The sequence below is a fragment of the Rhodotorula graminis genome, assembly GCF_001329695.1.
Source record: "Rhodotorula graminis WP1 unplaced genomic scaffold RHOBAscaffold_6, whole genome shotgun sequence".
NCBI classification, from domain to species: Eukaryota; Fungi; Basidiomycota; class Microbotryomycetes; order Sporidiobolales; family Sporidiobolaceae; genus Rhodotorula; species Rhodotorula graminis.
In genome coordinates this window covers 956,440-982,679 of record NW_017264933.1, presented here as the reverse complement: position 1 = coordinate 982,679, position 26,240 = coordinate 956,440, and the positions used below count along the sequence as shown (strand labels likewise).

Below are 26,240 nucleotides of genomic sequence, written 5' to 3'. Positions count from 1 at the left end.
CGCTCACCTCGCCAGAGATGCCAGTGGCAGCTCCACCGCTACCCAGCAGGCCAGGGCAGGTCCCTCCAGAAGACCCGCTCCCCGACGAGCCTCCTGTGCGTCCCCCTTCTCCTCCTCCTCCTCCTCTCACATCTCCTCGGCCGCTCACCTCGGCCTCGTTCCCTCACTGCAGCCGCCTTATGAGCCCACGCCCGCCGCCAACCAGCAATCGCTCGAGTACGGGCCCGTCCGCCCCTTCCAGCCTCCCCCTCACGCTCCACCTCAGCATCCGCCTCGGCCCTCCTCATCGCCTTTCGCTCCTCCGCCTCGACCGCCTCTTGATTCGCCAGGCCCGTCACTACCTCCACCGTCATTCCCCTTCTGGAACGGCGCGAGCCTGTGCGTCGCACCGCGTTTCCCTCTCTCGCCTCGACACCCCGCGCTGACCCCACCTCGGTCCCGCATCCGCTCTCTGCAGCACGCCCGCCCAGACCGGCTTCAGCGAGGGCAACCTGTACAACCAAGCGCCGCCTGCGCAGCCGCTCCCCTCGCCTTTCGGCTTTCCCCCCTCGCCTCAGCCCCAGTCGTCCTTCTCGCCTCCCCCTCACGCACCGCCTCATCAAACTCACGCGCTCCCGCCGCCCTCACCCGCCCCGAGCCGCACCGGTCCGCAACGGTACGAGCCGACCGAGACGCCGACCCCAGGCCAGCCGCTCCTGAACCAGGGCAGGCTCCTCGTCTACCAGGTGCGCTCCTCGTCCCCTCCCCTCAGCCGGCATTGCCTCTGGGCAGCACCATGAGCTCACTCTCTCGAACCTGCAGCCGGGCAAGGCCGTGTGCTGGAAGTGCGCCAACACGGGCTACAAGCCTTTTGACCCGTTCACGGGGTGAGTCCCGCCTTCTCGCCCCGTCGGCCGAGCGACGCTTGCGCACCAGCGAGCCCGTACTGACTCGAACTTGTCTTTGCAGCTACCAGGGCGACGACCCGAGCCATCCTTGTCGAAAGGTACGTCGCGTGACGACGTCTCTCTGCTCGAGATCGTCCTCGCTGGGGCATCTGCGCCTCGCGATTCGCCCTCGCCGGCGAGCCAAGCTCACTCCCTCCCTCGTTCCCCTTTCTCGCAGTGCTGGCAGAAGTACGGCCGACCCTACACGTCTGCGCTGCGCATCTCGCTCCAAGACTCGTCGTCGCCCGTTCCGCCACACTACCAGCGCCCGCTGCGCCTCGTCCAGACGCCCCAGACGCGGCCCGCACCGCCCCAGGTCGTCTACTCGTCGGGCAGGTACATGCCCATGCAGCCAGGCGCAATCGTCGTCCAGCCGGGCGACCCGAGGATGGGTGAGCTCCCCTCTCGCTCTCTGTCCCTTCCCTCCCCGAACCGCCGCGTCTCGAGCCGAGCGACGCCGGCCGAGTCGCCGGTCCCTCGCGTTCGACGTTCAACCTCGCCAAGCAGCCCCGACTGACTCTCCTCCCGAGCGCGCAGGCGGCATCCTCTGTCGACGGTGCGGCGGCGACGGCCTCGTGCCGGGCTTCCTCCTCATCGACGACGTGACGTGCGACGCGTGCAACGGCGCCGGGCGCGTCTTCCCGTGACAGCGAGGGACCTCGGGCAGAGAGAGGGCGGGCGCTGCGGTACATACGGCGAGGAGGAGGGGCGAGGACGGAGCACGAGCCTGTTGTTGTACAAAGCGTCGAGTCGAGCCTCGACGGCCTGGAAAAGAAACGCTGTATCACTCGTTCTCTCTTCTCTGGTCACGAACACGAACGGCGAGCGCGGGAGAATGCAACATTGCGAAAGTGAGAGGTGGTACAGCTGCGGCCCGCTCGCTCTCGAGCCCCGACTCGACGCTTCGCCCACGCGCACGGACGACCCTCGTCTGCCTCGCCCCGTCTACCACGCGTCCATCTGCGCCGCCGAGAGCGGCTCGGTCTCCTGCTCGTACTCGACCTCGACCCTCGGGCCCTCTGCAAGGGAGGAAAGAAAGCCGGGTCAGTGCTCGTCGACGACAAGGACGAGGAGAGACAGAGAAGGAGAGAGAGAGAGGGACGCACTCCTCCTCGGCTTCTTGGGTGCAGGCGCCTTGCCCTTGCCCTTCTTGGGCTCGTCGCCCGGCGCCGATTTCCGCTTGCCCGTCGTCGGGCCGGCGGCCGTCTCGTCGTCGTCGTCCGAGGCGGCCTCGTCGTCGTCGGACGCATCCTCCTCGTCGCCAGAGAAGCCCTCGAAGTCGGACTGTGTGAGATGCGAGCGAGGTGAGCGCTGTTCTGGCGGCGGCCGAGGGCGAGGGAGGAAGGGAGAGAAGGGACGCACAGCACCCTCGTACTCCTCCATGTCGTCGACGTCGGACTCGTCAAAGTCGCTCACGAACTCGGCCATGTCGTCCTCGAGCTCGTCCTCGTTCTCCTCGAGATCCTCGTCGTCCGTCTCGTCGTCGCTCTCCATGCCGAGCTCCTCGAGCTCCTTCTCGGCCTCGACCTCGCGCTCGCGGTTGAGGACGGCCTGCCACACGTCCTCGTTGACGTTGAGCGGCTGGTCGCCGTACGCGCGCGACTTGAGCCGCGCAATGAGCTCGCGCTCGAGCGACTTTTCGAGCTGCGCCGCCGAGAGCGCCTTGGCCTCACGCGCCGACTCGCGCTTCTCCGTCTTCTTCTTGATCGGGACAAGCTGCGGGCTGCAGGGGCGGCACGAGAGGGTCAGGGTCGGGACTGCGAGGGCAGAAGGAAGAAGAGAGGACGAGGGACGCACGCCTCCTTCATCTTGAGCTTCTTCATCCGGATCAGGTACTGCGTGATCTTGGTCAAGCGCTGCTTGCACTTGTGGACGAGAAAGTCGGGCCAGTAGATCAGGTGCTTGTCGAGCTGCGAGAGGAAAGAGAGGGAGACAAGTGGGAAGGTGTGCGAGGATGAGGGAACGGGTGAGTGTCAGGTCGGTCGGCTCGAGGGGCCCTGGAAACGGAGCGACGCACCTGTGCCAGCGCCTTGGTGTAGTTGCCCGACAGTTTGACGCGCTCCCACATCTTGCTCGGCAAGTGCGCGCGCTCGATCGTCTTCATGTACAGGTAGACGACGCCTGCGCTCGCTCGTCCGAGTCAGCGACAGCCTCCGGTGACGAGGCATGGTAGAGACAGGGAGAGGAGGACGCACCGCCATGCTCGCGGACGGTCGCGTACCGGCTGTTGGCGAGCGGGCAGCTCTGGCGGCTGCACAGGCCCGTGAGGTTGTACTCGTTGCGGCAGAAGTTCTGCGTGACGGTCCTGCAGGGCGAGGCACGGCTCGTGGTCAGCTCGAGACGCTGACAGGACGAGAGGAGGGCGAGGGACGCACTTGATCTTGTACGAGCAGTGCTGCCGGTTGATGATGTCCCTGCGCGCGAGCTCTGTGGCGTCAGCGGGGGCCGAAAGGAGGGCAGGGAGAGGCGGGCGCACCAGATGACATCGTCGGACTGCATGATGGCTCAAAGGGAGCGCTGAGGCGAGGTGGTCGGGTGAGATGAGGTCGAGCGAGGCGGAGGACGAGGCGACCGAGGTGAGGCGACGGCACGAGCTCCTGGCGGGCGTCTGGCGGGCTCGAGTGGTGCCGATGAGAGTGCTCGAGGTGCTAGTCGGGCTGGCAACGGTCCAGCGAGTGGCGGAGAGCGAGGCGGAGGTGGAGCAGCGGCCTGGCCTGCAAGCTCGAGCTCGCCTCGCCGTCTCGCGCGAACCGGCTCGACCGCTCGCTGAACACCGCCTGGCTCGCATTGGAAAGGATGCTCGCGGAAGGTTCTGTCATTGCTCGACGTAACAGGTGGTGCGCAGCCCGAAAAGACCGCGAGCGAGACCTCGTCGTCCTCCTCTCGCATGCGCTCAAACCTCTCTCGCGCGCCTCTCTCGCCGCCCGCCCGCGTCGGTTGTTGCCCGACCGCATGCTCGTGACCCCGTACCTGAAAAACCGCAAGGTGAGAACGAGCAGGAGAGGCCGATGCGAGTGCAGGTGACCGCGTTCCCGAGAGGGCAGCGAGCGCCGACCGTGGAGCAAGACGAGCGACGATCCCTCGCTCGACGCCGAGCAGAGCAGGGCGGGGACAGAGTCGAAGCGCTCGTCACGGAGGACGGCAAAGCACGTTTGCAGCGGTGACGAGGCGAGCGGTCGAAGGGGTCGAGACCGACGCTGTGGAGAACCACGGGGAGGAGGAGAGGTTGTGGGCGACGAGCGCACGCTGGCTGTCGCTCGAAGGCCGCAAGCTCGACGAGAGCACGTCGAGCAGGTGTCGGTCGCGGTCGAACTGGAACCGGCGCAGCGGGTGACGAGCACGAGAGCGAGAAGGGTTTCCTGGTCGGAGCGAGTCGGGAGGAGGGCGGGGGCGACGAGGTCGCGGTGGGACGAGCGGCGGCGGTGAGCCGGGGTGCAAGAGGTGCAGCAAGGTGCTCGTGAGGTGGCGGCCGTGTCAAGCAAGTGAGTGGTGGTGGAGGAAGAGGTGGTCGCCGAGGTGAGAGGAGAGGCGGCCGCACCTTGACGACGTCCTCCCCTGCTCTCGCGTCAACGCAGCCTCTGCGCTGCCAGCGACTCGACCACCACCACTGCGACAGCCACACTCGACTCGGCCACACCCAGTCGTGCGTCCCTCTGCCCTCCCCTCGTCCCCTGATCGCGAGCGGTGTGCTCGCTCTGAGTGGGCCGACCCCGCGCTTACTCGACCTCGTCCCGGCACCTTACAGCCTGCGACTGCCTCGCCACACGCTCAGCACCCACCACTCGACCCGTCTGAGCACCACCCCGACCGCGCGCCACTCGCCTGGCCGTCAACACCCTCCCTCGCCCACCTCCGCCTCGCCTCTCGACCGCCCAGGGACGCCCGCCCTCCCGATCGATTGCTCCTCCCCCCTCGACCCTCGGCCCCTGCACCGCCGAGCGGCCACAACTCGCACCATGGCGGCCGTCCTCAGCTCGCCCACCCCGAGCTACCCGACCTCGACTGCGCCCCTCATGACCCCGCCCCTCCTCGGCTCGCCAGAGCTCCTCGACTCGGCCGACGACGAGCGCAAGCACGGCCTGTCGCCCATCCCGGCCTCGCCTCGCACCGACGCCGACCTCGACCTGCCTTCGCCCGGCGCCGCCGCCGCCAGTCCAGCCGACACGCCCCCGTCGCCCGCCTCGACCGCGTCGGCCTTGAGCGAGCCGTCGACCCCGACCGCCCACCACTCGTCGCTCGTGCCGGCCTACCCGTACAACGTCGCCATGGTCCCGTCGGCTTTCAGCGGCGGGCCCCTCCCCGACGATTCGGAGCTCACGACGCGCCTCCCGAGCATCTGCGTCGACTACCTGTCGCACGACTGGGCAGAAGACGACGTCTGGACCTCGTGGAAGGCCATGACCCGCCACAAGAGCGAGATCGCCAACGGCGTCCGCCTCGAGAACGCGTCGTGGCGCACCTGGGCCAAGCAGCGCGGCAAGCTCAAGACGGTCAGCCCCGAGACGCTCAACTGGTCCGTCTCCCTCTCTCTCTCTCTCTCCTCCGCTCCACTGCTCGGTTCTCGCAGTTGCGCTGACCTGCACATGCGCGTGTCCCCCTGCGCGCCCTTTCCTCTCTCTCGCAGGCTCAAGGACAGCGACGTCACCTGGCTCTACGGCCCGCTCCACACGGCCGTCGACGCCGTCCCGCCGCCCAAGGTCGCGACCGCCGGTGACCGCCTCGGCCTCGAGGCGTTCCGTCCGCTCGACGCGACCAAGGCCGCCGCCGCCAAGGAGGAGCGCAAGAAGGCGCAGAAGGAGGGCAAGAAGGCGGCCACGTACCCGGTCCCGGCGGGCGAGGCCGGTGCGCCGCCAAGCCCCGCCGGTGCCCGCTCGAGCGCTCCCGGCGCCGGTCGTGCCCTCCTCGCCGCACGAGCGGCCGGCGCACGGTCGCGCAAGGCCGACGTCAAGACCAAGCCGATCCTCAAGTACCGGTCCTTGAGCGACATCCTCATGCCCCAGGGCCAGCCGACCTCGCCCGACGTCGAGCAGCTCGGCATCGACTTCCAGGACCAGGCCACCATCTCGGTCCACCACGCCCGCTCCGACTCGCACCTCGTCCGCCTCAACTCGCTCAACCGCAAGACCAAGCGCTCGTCGCCCGTCCACTCGCCCGGCTCGTCGTCGCCCGAGCGCACCGCGTCCGACTCGTCGAGCACGAGCACGTTCCTGCGCGGCGGCGGCGCCAACGCGGCCCAGGCGCGGCGCAACCGGCGGCACATCTCGTTCAACCACCGCGTCGAGCAGTGCATCGCCATCGACTCGAGCGACGACGTGCGCTCGTACTCGACCGCGAGCTCGTCCGACGAGGACGAGGACGAGGTGCTCACGTTCGGCGCGAGGAGCCCTCGGCCGTCGAGCTTCATGCGCACGCCCGAGCCCAAAGAGCCGCACACGATCGCGCGCCTCGGCCCGACGACGCTCAAGAGCGTCGAGCTGTACCCGTCGCCGTCGCCCGCCGTCGTCTTTAGCTCGGACCCGAGCGAGTACGACGACTCGGCGGCAGCCGCCGGCGCGAGCTCGCCGCCAGACGTCGTCGGCGGCGACGAGCACGTCGAGTCGTCGCCGTACCAGCACCCGGCGCAGGCGGCGCAGCAGCACGCCGCCGGGCAGCGCGTCATGTACGCCTACTCGAACCCGGACGCGGCGATCCGCTCGCAGTGGGACCCGGAGGACGACGACGACTACGCCATGGGCTTCGACTACTTTTTGGGCGCGAGTGGGCCCGACCTGCAGATCGGCGACGAGTACGACACGGCCCAGTACGGCTCGACGCACTTGATCGGCGCCGCGCACAACAACTACCGCGGCGGCTCGGTCGGCGGCTCGGTCGGCGGCGGCGGTGCCGCACCCGCAGGGTCGGACGGCGTGGCCAACTCGTACCTCGGCGGCGGCCCGTACTCGGCCGCGAGCCCGTACCACCCGGGCTCGTCGACGCTCGACCCGACGGCGCACGCGACGCAGCAGGCCGCGAGCCAGATGCCGCACTACCGCGACTCGCTCCCGTCGTCGTCGTCCTCCTCCCCCTCGCCGACCGCCTCGTCTCCCTCGAGCGCCGGTTCGCCAGGTGCCGCGAGCTCGACCGCGCCCCGCGCCATCTCGGCGCCGTCGTCGCCGCAGGTCGTCTCGGCGACGCAGCGCGGCCCGCACGAGCCGCCGCCGACCCGCGACGCGTCGACGCCCAAGCGCAGCGCGCTCAAGGGCGGCCGCTCGCGCGAGGCGTCGGTCGAGTCGAACCCGTCGTCGGCGTCGACCTCGCCTGCGAGCGGCGCGCCGTCGCCCGCCCTCTCGTCGGCGTCGACCTCGCCGCCCAAGGGCATCCAGGCCGTCGCGACGGGCATCCCGGCGCACGTCATGCGCCCGGGCGTGCCTCGTCGCGGGACGTCGGACGACGGCGAGCGCGGCAGGAGCGCGAGCCGTGGCAGCTCGTCGTCGCTCGAGCGCGAGGCGTCGGCGCGCAGGAGCAGCTCGAGCATCAGCCCGACCTCGGCGTCGTACTCGCCGCCGATCGGCTCGGCGAGCGGCTCGTCGCCCATCATCCAGCAGGGCTGGCGCGGCAGCGCCTCGTACGACTCGCTGTCGTCCGTCATGAGCGGCGGCGGGTCCGGCTCGGGCGTCGGCAGCGCGCCTCGAGCGGGCTCGCTCGGCGGCAGCTACTCGAACCTGCCCGACGTTCCCGAGTCGAGCGAGTCGTCGCCCAACAGCGGCGGAATCCGCATCGGGGGGCCGTCCTCGTCGTCCGGCGGCGCCGGCTTCGGTCGGCTCATCACGAGCTCGAGCGTCGACTCGATGGGCAGCCTCGGCTCTTTCGGCGCCGGGCCCAACACGCCGACGAGCCCGACGATGCCGAGCCCTGCGAGGCGGTACCAGAGCCTCGTGCCCGAGGACGACGACAACGGCCAGGTCGAGGACGTCGCGACCGTCAAGCCGTCCGCCGCAGCGGCGGTCGACAGCTCGCGCGACTTTGCCGCCACGTCGTCGTCGTCGTCTGCTGCCGCACCTGCCGCATCGGCGCCGGCGCCGGCACCCGCAGCTGCGCCCGCTCCCGCCGCGCCCAAAGCCGATGCGCCGGCACCTCCAGCGCCCGCACCATCGGCGCCTGGCGCGACGCTCGGCCACAGCCGCACGCCGTCGGGTCCTCGGCTGCGCAACCCGTCGCCCGCGACCGCCGCGACGACCAAGGCGACGGCGGCTGACGCGCGCCCGTCGTCGCCGGGCGAGAACGGCTCGCCCTCGTCGTCGTCGCCCTTGGCCTCGCCCGACGCGAGCGGCGGTGCCGGTGGGCCGAGCCTGCTCAAGCGCTCGCCGTCGAGCAACTCGCTGTCGTACGCGAGGCAGAGCCTGCTGCGCGCGACGCAGCGCGATGAGGAGGCGTCGCGCTCGTCGGTCGACGGCGGCTCCTCGCCGTCGCTGTCGTCGAGCGGCGGCCGCGGCAGCCTCGACAGCGCGCGCGAGGTCGACGGCGTCGGCTCGTCGACGGCGACGGGCTCTGCGGCGCACCCGCACGATGACGACGAGTTTGGCGCTGCGGCGGTCGGCGGCGGGATTAACGTCGCCGGCACGGCGAGGGACTTGCTCGGTGCCATCTCGAAGGGCATCTGGGGGTCTCTCGGTGGGCGCGGCGGCGGCGGCGGCGGACGCTGAGCGCCGTCGCCGAAGGAGCATACGCCGAATGGGGAGGAGACGCTCCCTCGTTTTATAGACATCCCTCTCCCCCTCCCCACCCCTCTCTCGCTTGTACGTATCCCGCATCTCAGGTGCTCCACCAGTCGCTCGCTCGCCTACCACGTAACCCCCTAGACTCAGTTTTTTTTTGCCTTCATCATGCTCGACGCCCGTTCTCCCCCTTCCTCTCTCCCTCTCCCTCCATCTCACTTTGCGGTACACACTTTGCCGGGCCCGTCGCCTTTGTAACTCGTTTGCGACTCTCTCTCCTATCGTGCGTCCGACCGGGAGCGACAGCGAGAGCGAGAGGACGAGCAGGGACGGAGGAGAGGGAACAGGTCCGTGCGCGCTCGCCGAGAGCTCTTCTCGAGGCCGGCGAAAGAGAACGAGAGCGAGACACCGACGATGCACACGAGCTACAGATCCCTCGCAGACGATCCACCGACGCGCACCGACGACGCTCAGTAGCTCCTGCCGAAGAGGGTCCAGCGCTTGGCCTTCTCGCCGCACTGCGGGCACACCTTGCCGTCGATGCTGCCCCACCGCGCCTGGTCGTGCGGGATGCACAGGCTCTTTGCGCCGGCCGAGGGGGCCTTCTCGTCCTCCTGGGCGCCCTGGACGCTCTCCTTGGCCGAGCGGTCCTTGATGGCGTCCTCGCACGCCTCGACCTCGCACCAGGGGAGGACCGTCACCTTGTTCGAGTTGAGCGCCGGCACGAGGTCGGCCCAGTTCTCGATCTTGGTGATCGAGGCGTCAAACGTCGAGCGCGCGCGGTCGAGCATGTCGACGTGGATCGTGTCGAGGAGCGACGGGATCGACGACGTGAGGTCGGCGATGGCGAGCGGCGCCTTGGCGCCCGTGTCGCGACGGACCGACAGGACCGACTGCTTGTCGAGGTCCTTGGGGCCGAGCTCGAGGCGGATAGGGACACCCTGCGCGTATTAGAGGGCGAGGGGAGGAGAGTGAAGGGCGGGACGAGTCAGGCTCGGCGCGACGAACGAGGACGAGAGAGAGGGACGCGAGGCGCACCTTGAGCTCCCAGTCGTTGTACTTGAACCCGGGCGTGTAGCCGTCGCGCAGGTCGGCCTTGGCCTTGATGCCGGCCTTGACGAGGTCCTTGGCGACGCGGTCGGCCTCGTCGTTGAGCTTGCTGCGCAGCTCGTCGCTCGTCTTGGCCGTGATGCCCGTCGGGACGACGACGACCTGGAGCTGGGCGACACGCGGCGGGAGCACGAGGCCCTTGTCGTCGCCGTGCACCATGACCATGACGCCGAGCGAGCGCGTCGAGAGGCCCCACGAGTTTTGCCACACGTGGAGCTTGTCGCCGCCCGGGTTGTGCGGGTCCTCGACCGTGATGTTGAACATCTTGGAGAAGTTCTGGCCGAGGCAGTGCGACGTGCCGCCCTGGATGCCGCGGCCGGTCGTCGGGATGAAGCCCTCGACCGTCGTCGTGTACAGGCCGCCGGCAAACTTCTCCTTCTCCGACTTGACGCCCGGGATGACGGGGACGGCGAGGAGCTCCTCGTACACGCGGCGGTACAGGTCGAGGATCTGGAGCACCTCCTCGTCGGCCTCGGGCTTGGTCTGGAACGCCGTGTGGCCCTCCTGCCACAGGAACTCGCGCGTGCGCAGGAAGGGCTCTGCGGGACGACGTCAAAAGAAGGTCAGGACGATCCCGGTGGAGAGAGAGGGCGAGAGGGACAGGTCTGGACGCACGAGGGTTCTTGAACTCCCAGCGAACGACCGAGTTCCACTGGTTGAGCTTGAGCGGGAGGTCGCGGTGAGAGCGGATCCACTGCGAGGGTGAGAGTCGAGTGTCAGTATCGATGTCGACGAAGGCGACGCGAGGCGAGAGGACAGAGGGGCGCACCTTGGCGTAGTAAGGGTACATGACCGTCTCGGACGTCGGGCGAATGGCGATGGGCACCTCGAGGTCCGACTTGCCGCTGCAGGGGCGCAGAGAGAGGATGCGAGTAAGTGACTTGATCGTCTCGGGCGAAAGAGAGAGAGAGGGAGGCGCAGGAATAGGGAGGGAGGAAGAGGGACGCACGCCCTGGTGACCCAAGCGACCTCGGGCGCAAAGCCCTCGATGTGGTCCTTTTCCCGCTCGAGGACCGTCTGCGACACAAACATGGGGAAGTAGGCGTTGTTGACGCCGAGCGCCTTGATGTGGCGGTCGAACCAGGCTGCAGAGGTCGCGGGTTCGAGGGGTCAGGGATGCGCTCGAGGGAGGACGCAGGACGAGAGAGAGGAGGGACGCACTCTGGATCTCCTGCCAGATGCCGTACGACCAGGGCTTGAGGATGTAGCAGCCCGAGATGTCGTAGTAGTCGAGCATCTCGCCCTTGATCAGGACCTGCTGGTACCAGTCGCCAAAGACGGCCTGCTCCTTCTTGACGGTGATGCCGAGCTGGACGCCGGCCTGGCCCTCGATGTCGGCCTGGCCCGTCTTGGTCCCGGCGGCGGCGGCGGAAGAAGAGGACGCCGACGCGGCGGCGGGCTTGGCGGGCGCCTCGGCGCCCTTGACGAGGAAGTCGGCCTCCTTGAGGGCGGCGCCCTCCTGCTTGAGCTGGAGGACGGCCTTGTGCCAGTCGTCTTGCGAGAGGATGAGGGCCTGGGACGGGTCCGAGGGCGAGGGGACGGACAGGGCGGACGCCAACGAGAGCGACGACGAGGTGATGAGGAGGGTCGACGCGGCGAGCGACGGCGGGAGCGAGAGCGGCGACGCTGTGGGCGAAAACAGCGTGTCAGTGATGGTGGTTCCTTGTGCTGCGCAGGCCGCTCGCCCTTGAAGAGAAGCGCGGTCGAGAGATGGTTGCGAGCAAGGCCCGCTCGCCGCGCACCTCGGCGCCGTCGCGAACAGGCCGCGCGCACGCTGGGGACAGAGGGCAAGGTGGAACAAGAGAGCTCACCCTGGTCGCGGGTCCTGCCGAGGAGCTTGTCGAGGTCGGCGGCGCTAACGGCGCGCATGTCCTTGAGGCCGACGCTCTGGGCGAGGTGCTTTGCGGCGCCGAGGTTCTTGGCCTGCTCGATCGAGGCGACGACGAGCTTGAGGTCGAGGTCGGGGTTGTCGGGGTGCTTTGCGCCGCTCTTGGGCGTGAAGAAGTAGGACAGGACCGGGGTGACCTCGGACGAGGACGACGGCGAGGGCTCGAGGCCGAGGGCCTGGATGCGGTCGGTGAGCTGCTGGACGTCCATGACGAGTTGCGGGAGGGGCTCGAAGCGACGCTTGAGGGCCGGGAGCGAGGTGTGGAGCGGACGGCGACGAGGGACGAGGGGAAGAGTCGAAGTCGCAGAGGCGATGGGCGCGACGCGGCTGGTAGCGAGAGGGGCGAGGTGGAGGGTGCGGCGGTACGCCAGGCGGGCCTGAGCAAGGGACAGCGTCGTGACGGACCGAGGGTGCGGAGCGACGAGCGAGAGAGCGAACCAAGGACCGGCGGTTCTTCGAGGAGGAGAGCGGGCCGCATCGCTCTGCTCACACGGCTCGGGCGGGTGTGCGAGGGCTTGCAATGCAGCCTGTGCAACTTTCTACCCCTCCCTGTACCCCAAGTCGAGCGAGCAGAGGACGGCTCGGTCGTCGCTCGTCTCTCGCCCAAGTTGACCTCGCACACCGTCACTCTCGCACCCACTCGCTTGAGCAGAGCTGCCCAGGCCAACTGTACGGCATCGCAGCTACACCCGACGCCGACCCGCACGCCGCCGCACCCATTTGCGCCGCACCACCGCCGTCCCCCACCTCCGCTCCACCTCATCCCGACTCGCCCTCGCCTCGCTCTCCCTCCAGCAGCCCACTCGTACGCGCCACCATGGCCACCGTCCAGCCCTCGACCTCTACCGCCAAGCCCCCGCCACCTCGAGCCGCTCGCGCACCGCGACCCTCGCGCCTCGCCTCGGTCCTGCACTGGACCCTCCTCGCCTTCGTCAGCAGCGCAGCCCTCAGCCGCGCCTTGACAGAGACCTGGCTGTGGGGCTACGACGGCAAGTGGGCCAACCCGCGACAGGTGCGTCGTCCGTCCACTTCCCGGCTCGCGCCGACCAGGCCCTGCTGCGCGGCGAGGATGCGCTCAGCGTCGTCCTGCGCAGCTCGGCAGTATCTCACCGTCGCCGAGCCGGGACTGACACCCTGCACACGCCCACTTGCAGATCCGCGACGCCCTCTTCCCGCCCTCGCCCCTCGTCCTCTCCGAGGCGCAGCTCGCCCTCCACGACGGCTCGCGCCCCGACCTGTACCCACTCTACATCGCCATCGACGGCGACGTGTACGACATCTCGGACGGCGGCATGCGCAACTACGGGCCCGGCATGCCCTACAGCGTCTTTGCCGGCCGCGACGCGGTCCGAGGTGCGCCGCTCGGTCCTCTCTCTCTCTCTCGTTCTCCTCGTTGCCCTCGTCCATCGACTGACCCCCTCTCTCGCGCAGCTTTCGTGACAGGTTGCTTCGACACGCACTTGACGCACGACCTGCGCGGCCTCACGACGGCGCAGCTCGAGGTGCGCCCCCTCTCTCCCTCCCTCTCTCTCCCCTCTCTTTCATGGCTCATCGTCTCGCGCGCCCGCAGACGGTCAAGAACTGGAAGAACTTCTATTCGACGCACGGTGCGCCCAGTTGTTCGCCTCCCTCTCTCTCTGCTCTCTACGGGAGCGCTCACGATCCGCCCCCTCGTCCTTGCAGCCAAGTACCGCCGCGTCGGGACCGTCGTGCACCCGCCGATCGACCCGACCTCGCCCATCCCCGAGCCGTGCGACAAGGGCAAGCCGCAGCCGTCGGCAGCAGTCGGTGGAGGAGGTGCGCGAGTGGGAGGAGGACGAGCGGGAGCGCACAAGCAGGCTTGAGCGGGGCTGCAACGTCGACGAGTCGTTCCTCTCGCCTTTTCCACTGCATCGAGAGACACGATCGAGTGGTTGCAGGATTACGATGCTATATACAAGACAGCGAGAGCGCCTCTACTTGGTCCTCCTCTCCTCCTCCTCGACGATCCCGTCTCGTCTAGTGGCCCTTCTTTTTCAGGTCGCGGATCTCGTCGATCTGGTCGAGGACGGCCTCCTTGACAACAGCTTTGGGGATCGAACGCCCCTCGCCGTCGTCGGCCTTTCGCGCTGCCCTCGACGACGACGACGACGGCTCGCCGCTCGGACCCGCGACCGCTCCCTGCTCTGCGCCGGGCTCGTCGTCGTGGTAGATGTCGCCGCCGCGGCTGCACCTCCTCGCGCTCGCGACCTGGCGGCTCGCCTCGTCGTGCGCGACGCCGCGGTCGATGAGCTTGCCCCTCGCGACGACGCGGTCGAGCCAGCCGCAGACGCGGCTGTAGATGGTGGCGCGCACGTCCTCGTTCCAGAAGCGCACCATGAGGACGTCGTGCACGGCGTCGGGCGTCTTTTCGACGTCGAGGAGCGGCACCTGGTCGCGCCGCAGGCCGTCGACGAGCGAGTCGATCTCGTCCTCGAGGCGCTCGGCGTCGCCGTAGTGGACAAACGTCGGCGGGAACTGGTCGAACGACCCTTGCGGGCCGAGCTGCGACGCGGGCGAGATGTAGGGCGACGACAGCTCCGAGTGGGGCTTGGCGCCGAGCAGGCTCGAGACGAGGAGCCGGCGCGCAGTCGGCTCGTCCGACAGGTAGTCCTCCGGGTTGGGCCGCGGCGCGTACGACGACAGCGAGTCCTTGAAGCACCGCGACGGGTCGCACCACGGCGACAGGAGGAGGAGCGCACCCGGCGCCGCGAGCCGCGACGCGCCGCAGTCGCGGATGAAGCGCGCGAGCGCGAGCACGATGTTGCCGCCGGCCGAGTCGCCGATGAGGACGATCTTGTGCGCCGGGACGCCCGCCTTGACCAGGTGCGCGTACACCGACAGGCCGTCCTGCAGGGCGGCAGGGAAGGGCGAGTCGGGCAGGAGGCGGTACTCGACGGCTGCGCACGGGTCGACAGAGAGCGTCAGGGTCTTGCGTTCGAGCTCAAGAGAGAGAGAGTCGATCGAGTGTGACGCACAGTGGATGGCCGAGAAGTAGTCGTACTGCGCGGCGGCGAGGAAAGCCAGGGTGAGCTTCTCGATCGTCGACGAGGAGGGAGGGGGAGGATGAGCGTCGACGCACCTGCATGAGCCGCCTCGGGATCGTGCTCGTCTGGGCCGACTCGTGCGCCGAAAAGTGCGTGTAGCCGCCGCCGTGAAAGTAGATGCCGACGAGGTCGCCCTTGTCGCCCTGGGCCGCGAGGCTGAAGCGCGAGCCGAACGCCGACCCGCCCTCCTGCTCGGCGTCGTCGTCCTCGGCGGCAAGCTCGGCGTCCTTGGCGTTGAGCATGGCGTAGTCCTCGCGCACGTCCTCGGCGCGCTCCCACACGAACGTGCCGACACGCTCGAGCGGCTTGACCTGCTCGTCGACGAGGACGCCGCTCAGGAGGTCGCCCGACACGCCCGGGACCCACTCGAACCGGGTCTCCTTGAGGTCGTCGATGCGAGGCTCGGCCGTCGGGTCGCGCGTCGCGTGCTGGACGCCGGCCTGGTCGGTGATGGCGCTCACGCGGCGCGTAAAGTCGACGAGGAGCGTCTCGGCGAGCGACCACGACGGGCGCGGGCGCTTCTTGACGGCGTACTTGACGGCCCACACGGGGAGGAGGAACAGGGACGACGACACGCGGTTGGTGCAGTAGAACCACTTGAGGAGGCGCGGCGAGGCGTACGGCTGCGACGGGAGCTCGTCCATGTTGAGGTCTTGAGGGAGCGACATGACAGGTGGATCTGTCGGGAGGAGAGAGAGAGAGAGAGAGAGAGAAGGGGGGACGGTCGAGCGATGTCAAATGCGAGGCGGGGTCGGCGAACGGTGGTGGAGGGAAGGGGAGAGGGTCGAGGATCGGGCGGCAACAGAGTGAGCTCCCGAGGTCGGCGCACGCCCTAACATAGGTCTCGAGGGACGCACCTCGATCTGGCGAGTACTGCAAAGCCGAGGTGCGGCCGTGACTTGCTGCTGCGCGAGGAGGGTCGGCCTGGCTTGCGACGCGGGAGCCGACGGGCGAGGTTGACGAGGGCGGCTGGCGCAGGTACGGGCGTGTGCAGCTGCTGAGCGACGGCGGGCGCTGGCTGTGCTGTTGCTGGTCGATCGGGGCGGGGCGGGCGAGGTGGTCGGGTCGAACGACGATGAGGGTGTTCGAGGTGAGGCGGTGCAGATGAGCGAGGGCGGCGGCGGGGCGAGCTCGAGGCGGACGGGCCGGCTAAGCAAGGCGTCCAGGCGAGGCGTGCGGGCGCAGGTGCACTCTGCTGGCGCGCGAGGTGCGGGTGGTGCTGTGCGAGGACGACGAGAGCGAGCAGCAGCATCATCACCTTCCGCCGAAGCGTCTCGTCCGGGCCTCGGTCTCTCTCCCTTGGGGTTCCTGCGCGCACAGCTCTTCCGCTTCACGAGTGAGCCGTCTACGCTTTCGCTTCTCTCGTGCAGAATCGAGGACGAGGCGCAGAGCGAGACTCGAGCGGACGGACTTCTCGAGCTCGACAGCGGCGAGTGGACAAGGGGGCGCTCGCGCTTCCAGCTGGTGAGGCTTGCGAAGCGAAGCACGCGCGCAAGCCCGACCCGCGCGTGCGGGAGCGGAGGCCGTCGCTTCCGTCATTCGTTCCGGACGGACCCCGAGCAAACCGAACCTCGGGCTCAGCTTTCGCGTGCGCTCCCAGCTCACCTCAGCCTCGGGTCAGCTTGCGAGCACCTCCAGCACGTTCAACACCAGCTCAGCTCGCCTCTACACCCACCCGCGAGCCAGCGCGAGCCCCCCGCATCTCTCCCCTCCCCGACCCTCGGTCACCGACCTCGTCCTCCTCCGCGCCGCCCCAACTTCGGCACAAGCCCGCTCCAGCCATGACGGCCGCCCACCCGCGCACCTCGACCTCGTCGTCCAACTCGTCCGTGTACTCGGTCGTCGACCACGACAAGGAGTGGCTCCCGTCGCTCGTCGCCAAGTACGGCGCCTCGGCGTCGACCGCCTGGCTCGAGAACCGCTACGCCGTGTGGCGCTCGCCGTCGCACATGCAGAGCAACCCGCGCGTGCAGGGCTACCTCGCGCGCGGCAAGTTCTACTTCGCGTGGGGCCCGCCCATCTGCCGCGCCGACCCGGACGTTCGCCGCAGCGTCGCGCACGAGTTCATCGAGTGGGCCAAGAAGGAGAAGCACCGCCGCGTCGTGTGGTGCATCATCGACACCGAGTTTGCCGACATGCTCGGCAAGGACTTTGAGTGGAGCGTCCTCAGCTGCGTCCGCGAGGACGTCCTCCGTGCGTCCACCTTTCCCCTCCCTCACGCCTCTCCCCGTCACTGACTCGCTCTACTCGTCGCGCAGACCCCGACATCAAGAAGCTCGAGCACAAGGAGGTGCGCCACAACATCCGCCGAGCCGAGCGGGCCCACGTCAAGTACGACGAGATCCGCCTCAAGGCGCCCCAGTTCCACCCGCCCGACGACCTGCGCGAGGAGATCGACGCCGGCCTCAAGCGGTGGCAGGAGCACCGGCACGGGACCCAGATCGCGGCGGTGAGCCCTCTTTCTCTCCCTCGTCGACTCTCTCGCTCGCTCGAAGAGCAGCACTGACTCGGCTTTCCTGCGCACAGGCGGGCCTCTTGCCGTGGCTCGACGCACAACACCGTCGCTACTTCCTCGCACGAGACGAGCACAAGGTGCGCTCACTCTCTCCTCCTTCCCTTCCCCGTCCGCGAGCTCGACTGACCTTTCTCCCTTCGCGCCCTCGCAGAAGGTCGTCGCGATCTGCGTCCTCGCCTCGATCGCGCACGACTCGTATCAGATCAAGCATGCCGTCACCTTTGTGCGCTCACTCTCTCTCTCTCTCTGTCCTCGTCGTCGAGTCGACCCGACACTGACCTTCCCGAGTGCGCCCTTGTCCCCCCTTTTCTTCCTCCCTCTCGCAGCCCGAAGCACCCGGCGGCACCTCGGAGGGCCTCCTCGGCCACGTCATCCGCGAGATGCAGTTCGAGGGCCGCAACGGCCTGACGTTCGGCGCGTCGGCGGCCGAGGAGGTCGAGCCCGAGTACAACCTCGGCGGGTGGAAGATCCGCATGCTCGGCAAGGCGTACAAGAAGATCGTCGCGCGGTACGGCCTCGCGAACCGAGGCCAGTTCCGCGCAAAGTTCGGCACCGAGGACGAGCCGCTCCACGTCGCGTACCCCAAGGGCGGGTTCGGCTTTGCCGGCCTCGTCGCCCTCATGAAGATGATGAAGGTCTAGCGCGTCGCTCGCCATCACCCGCGTCCTCTTCGTTGTCTCGACCTGGTCCGCCGCATCAAGGAGCGCCGTCGACGTGGACCGTCCTCCCCCCCTCTCTCGATACCCCTTTCCTGCCCCTGTCCCCTCCTAGTACTCGGTCTGCGCCTCTCTCCCCCCTCTCAGTACATAGACGGACTCGCTCCTTAGTTACCCCTACACTCGTGCGCGCTCGTGTCGCTCTTCCTCTCTGTACCCCCTCTCCCTCTCTCGCATGCTCCTTTCCGTACGTCCCTGTACATGACCCTTTCGAGTAGCTCGCGACGCTCAAGCCGTTTACCCATCCTCTCGCATCAGTGTCCGCCCTCTCGAGAGCCCAAGCGAGTCGTGCTCGCGCGAGAAAGTGGCGACGAGAGAGAGAGGGCCGAGCGGGTTTGCCGGCTCACGGCAGCCTCGCGCTCTGCCTCTCGCGCAGGCGATACTGCCGCCGCTGACCGCAGAGTGCCCTCGAGAATCCGAGAGGCCGATAGCGCGCGTGCAGGCACTGCAGCGCGCACTCGAGAGCGTGCAGCCAAGGTGCAGCTATGGGTCGAGCCGTGAAAGCGTTGTTGTGCGCCGACAGCGAGCATCGACGTCGGCTCCAGGGGCTCGCAGGCGAAGCAGAGAATCGTCCTGATGCGCCTGCGCCAAAAGCAAGGCTGTTCTCGAGGGTGCAGGGACCATTCGAGAGGAAGACAGATGCTCTGGAGCTGGCGGGGGACGCGAGGGCAACTCGAGCGGTTGCGCCTCGGTTGTCAGCTCGAGACTGAGCCGCAATGAAGAGCTTGCAATGCGGAAGCGCTTGAAAGAGCGAGTGTGAGCCGTGTGGAAGCTGGTAGAGCGCGGGAGGAAGGAGGAGGAGAGGAGCAGCGAGACACGGCTCGGTGGCTGGCCCGGCCGAGGGGCAGGCGCGGTAATACTGACCAGGTCGAGTGCAGCAGCGAAGGCGCACCAGGCGGGCGACGAAGACGAGGGCTTCGTCAGCGGTTCGGCAAGGGAGGGCGAGGGAACCATCTCGAGGAGGAGCTGGTGGCTCTCGTCCTCCCCCCGCTCCACTCAGCACCAGCATACTTGCAGCCATGCCTCGCCAGACTCGCTCGTCCCGCCCCGCAGCCCGCCCTGCGCCCGCCCCGGCCCCTCAGCAGAAGCGCCAGGCGTCGACCTACGCCGCCCCTCCTCCCGCCCACGCTCCCCAGCACGCCGCCGCACCGCACGCCCCGGCTGCTGCCGCCCCCTCGGCCGGTGGTGGCATGTTTAGCCAGGTGAGCCTCCCCTCCCGTCCCTTCAGCGCCCATCTCCTCGGCGAGCGAGGCCGCTCTCCTCCCTCTCTCCCCGACCCGGCCTCTCGCTCTCGCCGGCAGTGGCGCTGCACCCGAGCATCGCCTGCCACCTCGCCCGCGCACCTACCTCCCTGCACATGACACACACTGACCTGCCACCTCGTCCCACTCGCGCAGATGGCCTCGACCGCCGCTGGTGTCGCCGTCGGCTCGACCGTCGGCCACGGCCTGAGCAGCATGCTCTTCGGCGGTGGCGGCGGCTCGCAGCAGGTCCAGGAGGCCCCCGCTGCCCCCGTCGACCAGCAGACGTTTCAGCAGGCGCGCATGGGTGGCGCGTGCGAGCTTCAGGCCAAGGGTGCGTCGGCGTGTCCTCTCCTCGCCTCGGCCCGTCCGATTCCCGTGCGGCTCGTGTCTCGAGCTCCTGCGAGCTCGCGGACGAGTCGCTGTAGCTCAGCGTACGGGGTGGCAAGAATCATTGAGCAGGTCCTGACCTCTCGCCTTTCGTCGCCCGCAGACTTTGTGTCGTGCCTGAACGCGACCGGGAACGACGCCCAGTCGTGCACCTACTACCTCGACATGCTCAAGCAGTGCCAGGCCGCCGCTGCGCCGTACTAAGGCGCTCGTCGTCGTCGTCGCGTCGCCGTGTCAGGTTCTGGTCGAGTGCGGCAGAGGAGGGGTGCGAGGGGCGGTCCTTGTTTGATTTCTACACTCGCATCACTACTCGCAATACAATGGGTCTCAACGGTCGCCTGTGCCCCTCCGAGAGAGCCCCTCGAGCGTTCCCTGAGCGAGGGGAGCTGCTTGTCCACGCTGCGCGCCTCCTCGCCGCGAACCTCTCCAGCTTTCCCTCTCCACCGTCAGCCTCGCCACGGTGCTCTTGCACCTACGAGCGCGCGGGACTTGCCCTCGTCCAGCCGAGCCGCGTCCGCTCGTCGTCGATCGCCCTCACCGCGCCGCGTCATCTTCATCGCCTCGCCCCGACCTCTCGAGCTCTCCCTCCTTCGCCACATCTCTGGGCGAGTCCCGACTGTCCTTTTGCTGCTTTCAGTACTTGCCTCGCTGGTCTCGCGGGCGGACAAGCCGGCAGGGTGGCGTGCGGGCGAGGGACGGAGCCGGCCCCCGAGGAGACGACGAGCAGGCCGTCGGCAGGATCGCGCCGGGCTCAGTGGTGCAGGCGACAGCCTGTGCAGCAGCTGTGGAGCGGGAGGAGCTGTCAGGGCTCGGTCGGACCTTCGAGCGACCCGCCGCAATGCCGCGCACCTCGCCTCGCCATCGTTGGCCTCGAGCAGCCTCGTACCTCTCCATTCACGTCGACTGACACCTTCTTCTTCCTGCTGCAGCACGCCAAGACGCTCACAAGCCGCCGTCGACCTCGCCCTCAAGAGCCCGCCTCTTCGTCAAGCCGCCTCGTCGACCATGGCCATCTCGCTCGACCCCTCGGCGCTCCCTCCTGCCGCCCCGCCAACCCTCCTCGCCACCCTTCGAGCCTACACCCGCCTGCTCGAGACCCGGCGAGCCCTTCAAGCCGAGCTCGACTCGGCCCTGTCGTCCTTCCTGTCCGGCTCCCCTCTCCCCCTCCCTCCTTCCGACCCCCTCGCTGCCGCCGCCACCGACGCGCCACCGCCGGCCGGCGACTCGCCCGCACCCGCAGCAGCAGCCCTGTCGACGTGCGCGACCGAGGCGATCCGCCCGCCGTCGCAGCCCGAGCTCGAGCAGGCGCTCCAGATCGGGTTCGGCGGCCTCGTCGAGCTCAAGGAGGAGGCGCGGCTGCTCATGGCGCAGCTTGACGACAAGTGGGCGAGGGACGACTTGAGGAGGGTCGTCGACAAGGTCGAAGGGTGGGAGAGCGAGAGGATGAGGGCGGTGAGTCCAGCGCAGGGTCCTCTCTCAGCGCCGTGCGGGTCGTGCGCTCGTCCTCCACGAGAACGAGAGCAAACGCGCTAAGACGGCTTGTTGAAGAACCCAGCTGACTTCTCGACCCCTGCAGACGCTTGAGCGGGACCAGATGCGCCGCCTGTCGACCCTCCAGCCCGAGCTGGACTTTGTCTCCTCGATCGCCGACAAGAACGCCCTGTGCGTCCCCCTTTCCCTCTCTCGCCTCTCCCCCTCTCGTCTCGCACTGACTGACCTTGGTGCGCACGCCGTAGCCGCGACTCGCTCGCAGCGCAGGTGCAGGAGGAGGTGCAGGAGATCCACGCCGAGATCGCCGAGCTGAGCGCAGCAGAGGCGGACGACGAGCAGGGAGCGGCGCAATGAGCGAGTCTTCTCTCGGCTCTGCGGAAAACGAGAACACGAGAGTGACAGTGAGAGTGAGAGGCGTTGTCATTTGGCTCGTCTCGACAAAGCTACGGCCTCGCGCTCGCTCCTGCACGATCAGCCACGACGCTTGCTCGCCGGGCTCCCCTCGCCCTCGTCGCCCGCCTTGCGCTTGACCGAGATGCTGAGCTTGGCGCCGCCGCTCGGCCCGGGCGTGCCGCCCTCGCCCTGGTCCGCCCCACCCGTCGCCGGCGAGAAGCTGCGCACGGGCGCGAAACCTCGCCGCACCGTCGGCTCGGGCGTGCCGCTCGCGCCGCGAGACCCGCTCGCCTCGGGGAGCGGGAGCGAGCGCATCGGGATGTCGGAAAAGACGGACGACGGGCCGCCGCCGTTGCCGTTGCGAGCCGAGGGCCCGGGCGAGACGACGGGCTTGCCCTTGCCTCGGGCCGCCTTCTCGATGCGCGAGACGCCGCCGAGCGTGTCGCGTTGCACCGGTGCCGAGCTGCGAGAGGTCGAGGAGGGCGAGGAGGGAGGATGGCAAGGAGGAGGGAGGGAAGAGAAAGTCAGTGGCGGTCGTCGAGGGTGACGAGGCGAGAAGAGGCGAAAGAGGAGGACGCACTTGTTGTTGCCGACGCCGAGGATCATCGTCGCCGAGCCCGTCATCTCGGCACGAGCAGCGAACGCCGCCGCGGTCGAGAGCGGCGTGTCGCCGGCCGCCATCGCCTCCTGCTTCTTCTCGTTCTCGATCTTCTTGAGGCGCTTGTCCGTCTTCTTGGCGCCCGAGCCGTGCCCGTGGAAGTCGTAGTTGAGCTGCTTCCAGGCCTGTGAGAGGGGACGACGAGGGGAATGGTCAGTCGCTGAGGACGAGGAAGGGGGAGGGTGGCAAAAGAGAGGAGAGAAGGTACGCACCTCCTTGGGCGTCAAGTCTCGGCCGAACTCGTCGTGGTACGTGAGGTTGACGACGGGCTTGTAGTTGGCGAACGCCTGGAGCGAGGCTTGAGCGTCGCGCTGCTCGCGCATGCGGTTCTCGTACTCGCGCTGCTGCTGGTCCTTCTTGTCGCCGGCGAGGCGACTCTCGATGCGCTCGCGCTCGCGCTCCTCGGCCCGCCGACGCTGCGACGCGAGCCACGCCTCGCGCTCCTTGAACTCCTTCTCGCGCGCGATCTCCTCGGGCGTGCGCGGCTTGACGAGGCCCTGGTGCCGCAGCAGCGACAGCGTCGACGCGAGGCCACGCGAGACGAGCTGCTCGCCGCCGGTCGTAGCGAACGAGTCGTCGTCGTCGCCGACATGCGGGACGTCGGGCTTGACGTCGGCCGCCTCGACCGCGCCGTTCGCGATCGCGGCCTCGTCGACCTCGCCGTCCCGCATCTGCGCGTCCTCGTCGCCGTCCTCGCGCACAGGGCCCAACCCGCTCGTCGTCGGCGCCGCCGCGTCGAGCTCGGAGAGCGGGACGTCCTCCTCCTCGGCCTTGACCCGCGGTGCGACCGACGCCGCGCCGGCTGCGGCTGCGGCGGCCGCCGACTCCTCGCGCTTGACGCGCTCCTGCTTGTCGGCGTCGCGCTGCGCGCGTTCCTGCGCCGCCGTCGCCGCGAGCGAGATGTTGCGGACGAACTCGGACGTGTCGTCGAGGACGAGGACGTCGCCCTCGTCGTCCTCCTCCTCGGTCGGGCGCGCCGCTCGCGACAGGGACGTGAGCGCGTCGCCGTCCTCGTCCTCCTTCTTGACGACCGCGTCGTCCTCGACCTCGGCCGCTGGCGCCGGCGCTGCTGCTGCACGCGCCTTCATCTCCTTGATCTTCTGCTTGGCGACGTCGCGACGCTGTCGCGCGAGCGCGGCTTGCAGGTCGTCGTCGTCGATCAGGTTCGACTCGTCGAGCGACACGCGCTCGATTTGCCGAGGAGCTGCGGGAGCGCCGTCGACGTCCATCGCCTGCGCCGCGTTCTCGTCGTGGTCGTCGCCCATGGTCGTCGTGCGCATCGGGCGCTTCTTCTTCTTCTGCGAGACGGGACGAGAGGGCATGAGCTGTGGCTCTCTGACGACAGCAGAGGTACCGAGAGGGACTGGGGACGCACCTTGGGCTTCTTGAACCCGGGCTCGCCCTCCTGCAGGTAGTCGGTGTTGAAAGACTCTGCGCGACGGGACGAGGGCGACAGTCAGTGGCAGTCCCAGCAGAAGAGGGAGGGGAAGGGTGAAAGGAGGCTGGGCTCACTGGTGTAGTCCATCGAGAGCTTGATCTTCTCGCGCTCGCCGCCGTCGTCGCGTCCTGCGCCGTCGACGGCTCGACCCTTGCCCTTGGCCGACGCCGCGCTCGCTCCGAGGCGGAAGCCGTCGACCTGCTGCGCGTCGAAGCCCTCGTCGTACTTGCTGAGGACGCCTCGAGACGAGCCGGGCTCGCCCTCGAACTCCTCGTCGTCGTACCGGCCGTAGTTCTGCGAGCCCTTCTTCTTCTGCTCGAGGGCGTGCTTGGTCTTGGCGTTCTCGGCGAGGTTGACGTTGTGCAGCTCGTCGTCTGTGGGCGAGAGAGGGAATGGTCAGGACCGTGCGGCAGGAACGTGCGGCGAGAAGAGGGAGAGGACGCACCCTCGTCGTCGAGCACGCGCGAGTCCTTGAGCGTCAACACGACGTCCTCGCCCTCCTCGAACGCATCGGCGCCGTGCGCGACCTTGAGCCCGGCGAGGTCGTCCTCGCCGTACTTGCTCCCTCGCCCGCGCTCCTCCTCCTCGGCGAGCCGGTCCGCCTCGGCCTCCTCGCGCGCCCGCTTGGCCGCGAGCTCCTTGGCGCGCTTCTTCTGCCGCTTGACCCACGCCCGGCTGTCCTCGCCCTCGGGCGCGTCGTCCTCGCGCTTGACGCGCGCCGCGTCGTCGGCGGCGTCGCCGAGGCCGCGCCCGACGAGCTTGCGCTGGCGGTCCTTCTGGTTGCGGGCGCGGTCGAGGCGGTCCTTGAGCGCCTGGGCGTCCTTGTCCTTCTGCTCGGCGTCGCGCTGCTTGGCGTAGTTGTCCTCGGCGAGCGCGTCGCCGTCGAGGCGGGCGTCGGCGCCGGCAGAGGTGGTCGGGTCGGCGATGGGCTTGAGGCCGAGCGAGACGCGGATCTTGTTGGTCTCCTCGAGAGAGATCGACTCCTTCCACTGGCCGGACTCAGCCATGGCGGGACGAGGGTGTCGTGGGGTGGAGGAGGGAGCGATGAAGGCCTCGCGGCCTGGAGCGAGGGATGTGGGTGGGTCGCGGGAGGTACTGGAGGTGGTCGAAGGCGATGCAGGATGCACTGGCGGCTTCTGGTCGAGGGTGGGTCGAGGCGAGTGGCAGGCGGCGATGAGGTCGGGGTGGCCGTGGAGCGAGTCAGCGCGGGTGGGTGGCGCGCTCGGCGCTGCTCGTGCGGTATCGGGCGAGCTCGAGGGGACGCCTGGTAGCAGTGAGGCTGCTGTCGCAAGCGAGCCGGTCGGGCGAAACCGAGAGGTGGAGCTGGCTGAGCGAGGTCAAGCCAGGAGTCGCTCCCACGGCCGCCTGCACAGCATTCTCGCACGTAGAACCTCGCTCTAGTATGGCAGGAAATGTCCAGGACGGATGGGCGCCAGCGAGAGAGCCGCACTCTACAATCTCCTCCCTCCTTGCGCCGGATCCTCCTCCTCGACCGGCATCGTCGAACAGACGATGAAATCGTGCGCCGCTGGCTCGTCAGGAAGCTGCGCTCATGATGCACGAATGCGCTCGGCGAACTCGTCGAATGGCGCCGGCCTTGATGGCGAGCGTGTCCTCGAAGGAGTCGCGGACCACGACGACGGGAAGGACGACAGCGCGAGGGCCGGGCGCCCTTCAGCGGCAGATGGCGATGTAGCAAAGACGTTCGAGCGAGGCACAGCTCAGGAGAGAGCCCACAAAGAGCGGGCTCGGCGGCCAACACGAGACGACGAGGTCAACCGGCAGGGAGGACCAGGCGTCGCTCGGCTGAAAAGCCCGCAGCGGAAGCGAGCGGGTCGCACGGTAGCTAGCAGAAGAGCCTCTGGGCGCGTGCGTCGAGAGAATGCGCAGCCCGACCGGTCGACGAGGAGCGCCCGAGCGCGAAGCTTCCGCCTCGAGCGGCGGTCGCAACAGGCCACCTCGACGGCGAGCCCTGCGCGGCACCGCCGCCATACCAAGCACTTCTTGCCGCCGCGTTCTTCAGCTGCCTGTCGACCCTCGCGAGCCTCAGCAAGTCGGCGCAGGAGGTCGCGGCGGGCGAACGTGCTGCGACCGCCCGCCGTCCCTCGGCGAGGCCGGGCTGCCGTCGCTGACTGCCGAAGGTCTGGGATAGCGGGTGGTGTGGCCCTGTTGGCAAGGGCGTAGGCAGTCGGCGAGCGGTGAGGGTGGAGGCGACGAGGGAGGGCGGCGGGCAGGCGGGTAGAAGAGAGGAGGGGCCGTGGGGCGCAGCGGTCGAGGGCAGCGAGCCACTGCTGCACGCCGAGAAGCACGCGGCGGGCATGCCTGGGTCGGCTGGCGGTGTAGCAACAGCGGTGAACGGTCGAGGCGACGATTGCCGATCATTCGGCGAAGGGGGCGAGGAGGGCGAGGTGTCTGCTCCCCTTCTCAGCCTCCAGTCACTCGTTCCAGCCAGTCAGCACCGCCAAGAGGGCCAGGGCACCCGTACCCGCTTCTGCACCGCCCGCACATACCCCCATCGTGGGGCCACCGCCCCACGAAAAGGACGGCCACAGGGAGCGGTCGGGCGCTGCCTCGGGGCCATGGGCTAGGGTGGTGAAGTGCAAGTACTGTAAAGCCGCTGTCGCGCTGGACAACTGCGGCTATACAAGGAGCTGCTGCCTGCCGGACCCCATCGCCTTCCGCGGAGGTCGTCCCTCTCCTCCTCCTCCTCCTCCT

At 68.8% G+C, this 26,240-nt stretch overlaps 10 protein-coding genes across 10 annotated transcripts; 6 read left to right on the top strand and 4 right to left on the bottom strand.

Annotated features, from left to right (window-relative positions):
- Nucleotides 1-17: 17 nt before the first annotated feature.
- Nucleotides 18-1,573, top strand: RHOBADRAFT_53414 (uncharacterized protein; the record flags this gene model as incomplete). Its single annotated transcript, XM_018416825.1, has 7 exons — nucleotides 18-95; nucleotides 173-378; nucleotides 458-725; nucleotides 802-866; nucleotides 949-985; nucleotides 1,105-1,318; nucleotides 1,464-1,573. 7 exons carry the CDS (start codon nucleotides 18-20, stop codon nucleotides 1,571-1,573), a joined length of 978 nt encoding a protein of 325 aa, XP_018271488.1.
- Nucleotides 1,574-1,758: 185 nt separating this feature from the next.
- On the bottom strand, nucleotides 1,759-3,591 carry RHOBADRAFT_26764 (uncharacterized protein). The gene is made up of 8 exons (XM_018412762.1): nucleotides 3,403-3,591; nucleotides 3,302-3,340; nucleotides 3,122-3,231; nucleotides 2,944-3,047; nucleotides 2,724-2,836; nucleotides 2,289-2,649; nucleotides 2,033-2,210; nucleotides 1,759-1,945 (listed from the first exon to the last, which is right to left on the bottom strand). Exons 1-8 carry the CDS (start codon nucleotides 3,423-3,425, stop codon nucleotides 1,872-1,874), a joined length of 1,002 nt encoding a protein of 333 aa, XP_018271487.1. The 5' UTR covers nucleotides 3,426-3,591; the 3' UTR covers nucleotides 1,759-1,871.
- Nucleotides 3,592-4,882: 1,291 nt separating this feature from the next.
- On the top strand, nucleotides 4,883-8,898 carry RHOBADRAFT_53412 (uncharacterized protein; the record flags this gene model as incomplete). The annotated part of the gene is made up of 2 exons (XM_018416824.1): nucleotides 4,883-5,439; nucleotides 5,551-8,898. The coding sequence occupies 2 exons, from the start codon at nucleotides 4,883-4,885 to the stop codon at nucleotides 8,606-8,608; spliced, it is 3,615 nt and encodes a 1,204-aa protein (XP_018271486.1). The 3' UTR covers nucleotides 8,609-8,898.
- A 114-nt stretch (nucleotides 8,899-9,012) lies between these two features.
- RHOBADRAFT_26761 (uncharacterized protein) lies at nucleotides 9,013-11,735 on the bottom strand. The gene is made up of 7 exons (XM_018412761.1): nucleotides 11,542-11,735; nucleotides 10,892-11,356; nucleotides 10,680-10,815; nucleotides 10,500-10,575; nucleotides 10,346-10,424; nucleotides 9,659-10,269; nucleotides 9,013-9,561 (listed from the first exon to the last, which is right to left on the bottom strand). Exons 1-7 carry the CDS (start codon nucleotides 11,597-11,599, stop codon nucleotides 9,091-9,093), a joined length of 1,896 nt encoding a protein of 631 aa, XP_018271485.1. The 5' UTR covers nucleotides 11,600-11,735; the 3' UTR covers nucleotides 9,013-9,090.
- Nucleotides 11,736-12,435: 700 nt separating this feature from the next.
- Nucleotides 12,436-13,462, top strand: RHOBADRAFT_43940 (uncharacterized protein; the record flags this gene model as incomplete). The annotated part of the gene is made up of 5 exons (XM_018414323.1): nucleotides 12,436-12,630; nucleotides 12,773-12,971; nucleotides 13,050-13,120; nucleotides 13,189-13,225; nucleotides 13,302-13,462. The coding sequence occupies 5 exons, from the start codon at nucleotides 12,436-12,438 to the stop codon at nucleotides 13,460-13,462; spliced, it is 663 nt and encodes a 220-aa protein (XP_018271484.1).
- A 154-nt stretch (nucleotides 13,463-13,616) lies between these two features.
- Nucleotides 13,617-15,351, bottom strand: RHOBADRAFT_43939 (uncharacterized protein; the record flags this gene model as incomplete). The annotated part of the gene is made up of 3 exons (XM_018414322.1): nucleotides 13,617-14,536; nucleotides 14,615-14,639; nucleotides 14,719-15,351. 3 exons carry the CDS (start codon nucleotides 15,349-15,351, stop codon nucleotides 13,617-13,619), a joined length of 1,578 nt encoding a protein of 525 aa, XP_018271483.1.
- Nucleotides 15,352-16,461: 1,110 nt separating this feature from the next.
- Nucleotides 16,462-18,161, top strand: RHOBADRAFT_53408 (uncharacterized protein; the record flags this gene model as incomplete). The annotated part of the gene is made up of 5 exons (XM_018416823.1): nucleotides 16,462-16,876; nucleotides 16,942-17,132; nucleotides 17,210-17,275; nucleotides 17,350-17,421; nucleotides 17,525-18,161. 5 exons carry the CDS (start codon nucleotides 16,465-16,467, stop codon nucleotides 17,837-17,839), a joined length of 1,056 nt encoding a protein of 351 aa, XP_018271482.1. The 3' UTR covers nucleotides 17,840-18,161.
- A 772-nt stretch (nucleotides 18,162-18,933) lies between these two features.
- Nucleotides 18,934-19,881, top strand: RHOBADRAFT_53407 (uncharacterized protein; the record flags this gene model as incomplete). Its single annotated transcript, XM_018416822.1, has 3 exons — nucleotides 18,934-19,116; nucleotides 19,312-19,489; nucleotides 19,649-19,881. 3 exons carry the CDS (start codon nucleotides 18,934-18,936, stop codon nucleotides 19,747-19,749), a joined length of 462 nt encoding a protein of 153 aa, XP_018271481.1. The 3' UTR covers nucleotides 19,750-19,881.
- Nucleotides 19,882-20,939: 1,058 nt separating this feature from the next.
- RHOBADRAFT_66427 (uncharacterized protein) lies at nucleotides 20,940-21,407 on the top strand. The gene is made up of 3 exons (XM_018418963.1): nucleotides 20,940-20,997; nucleotides 21,122-21,207; nucleotides 21,282-21,407. Exons 1-3 carry the CDS (start codon nucleotides 20,989-20,991, stop codon nucleotides 21,388-21,390), a joined length of 204 nt encoding a protein of 67 aa, XP_018271480.1. The 5' UTR covers nucleotides 20,940-20,988; the 3' UTR covers nucleotides 21,391-21,407.
- A 280-nt stretch (nucleotides 21,408-21,687) lies between these two features.
- On the bottom strand, nucleotides 21,688-24,532 carry RHOBADRAFT_48436 (uncharacterized protein; the record flags this gene model as incomplete). The annotated part of the gene is made up of 6 exons (XM_018415137.1): nucleotides 21,688-21,892; nucleotides 22,010-22,212; nucleotides 22,300-23,331; nucleotides 23,442-23,518; nucleotides 23,600-23,899; nucleotides 23,971-24,532. Coding segments are annotated over 6 exons (2,379 nt in total), but the record flags the coding sequence as incomplete, so codon positions are not given.
- Between the last annotated feature and the right edge of the window lie 1,708 nt (nucleotides 24,533-26,240).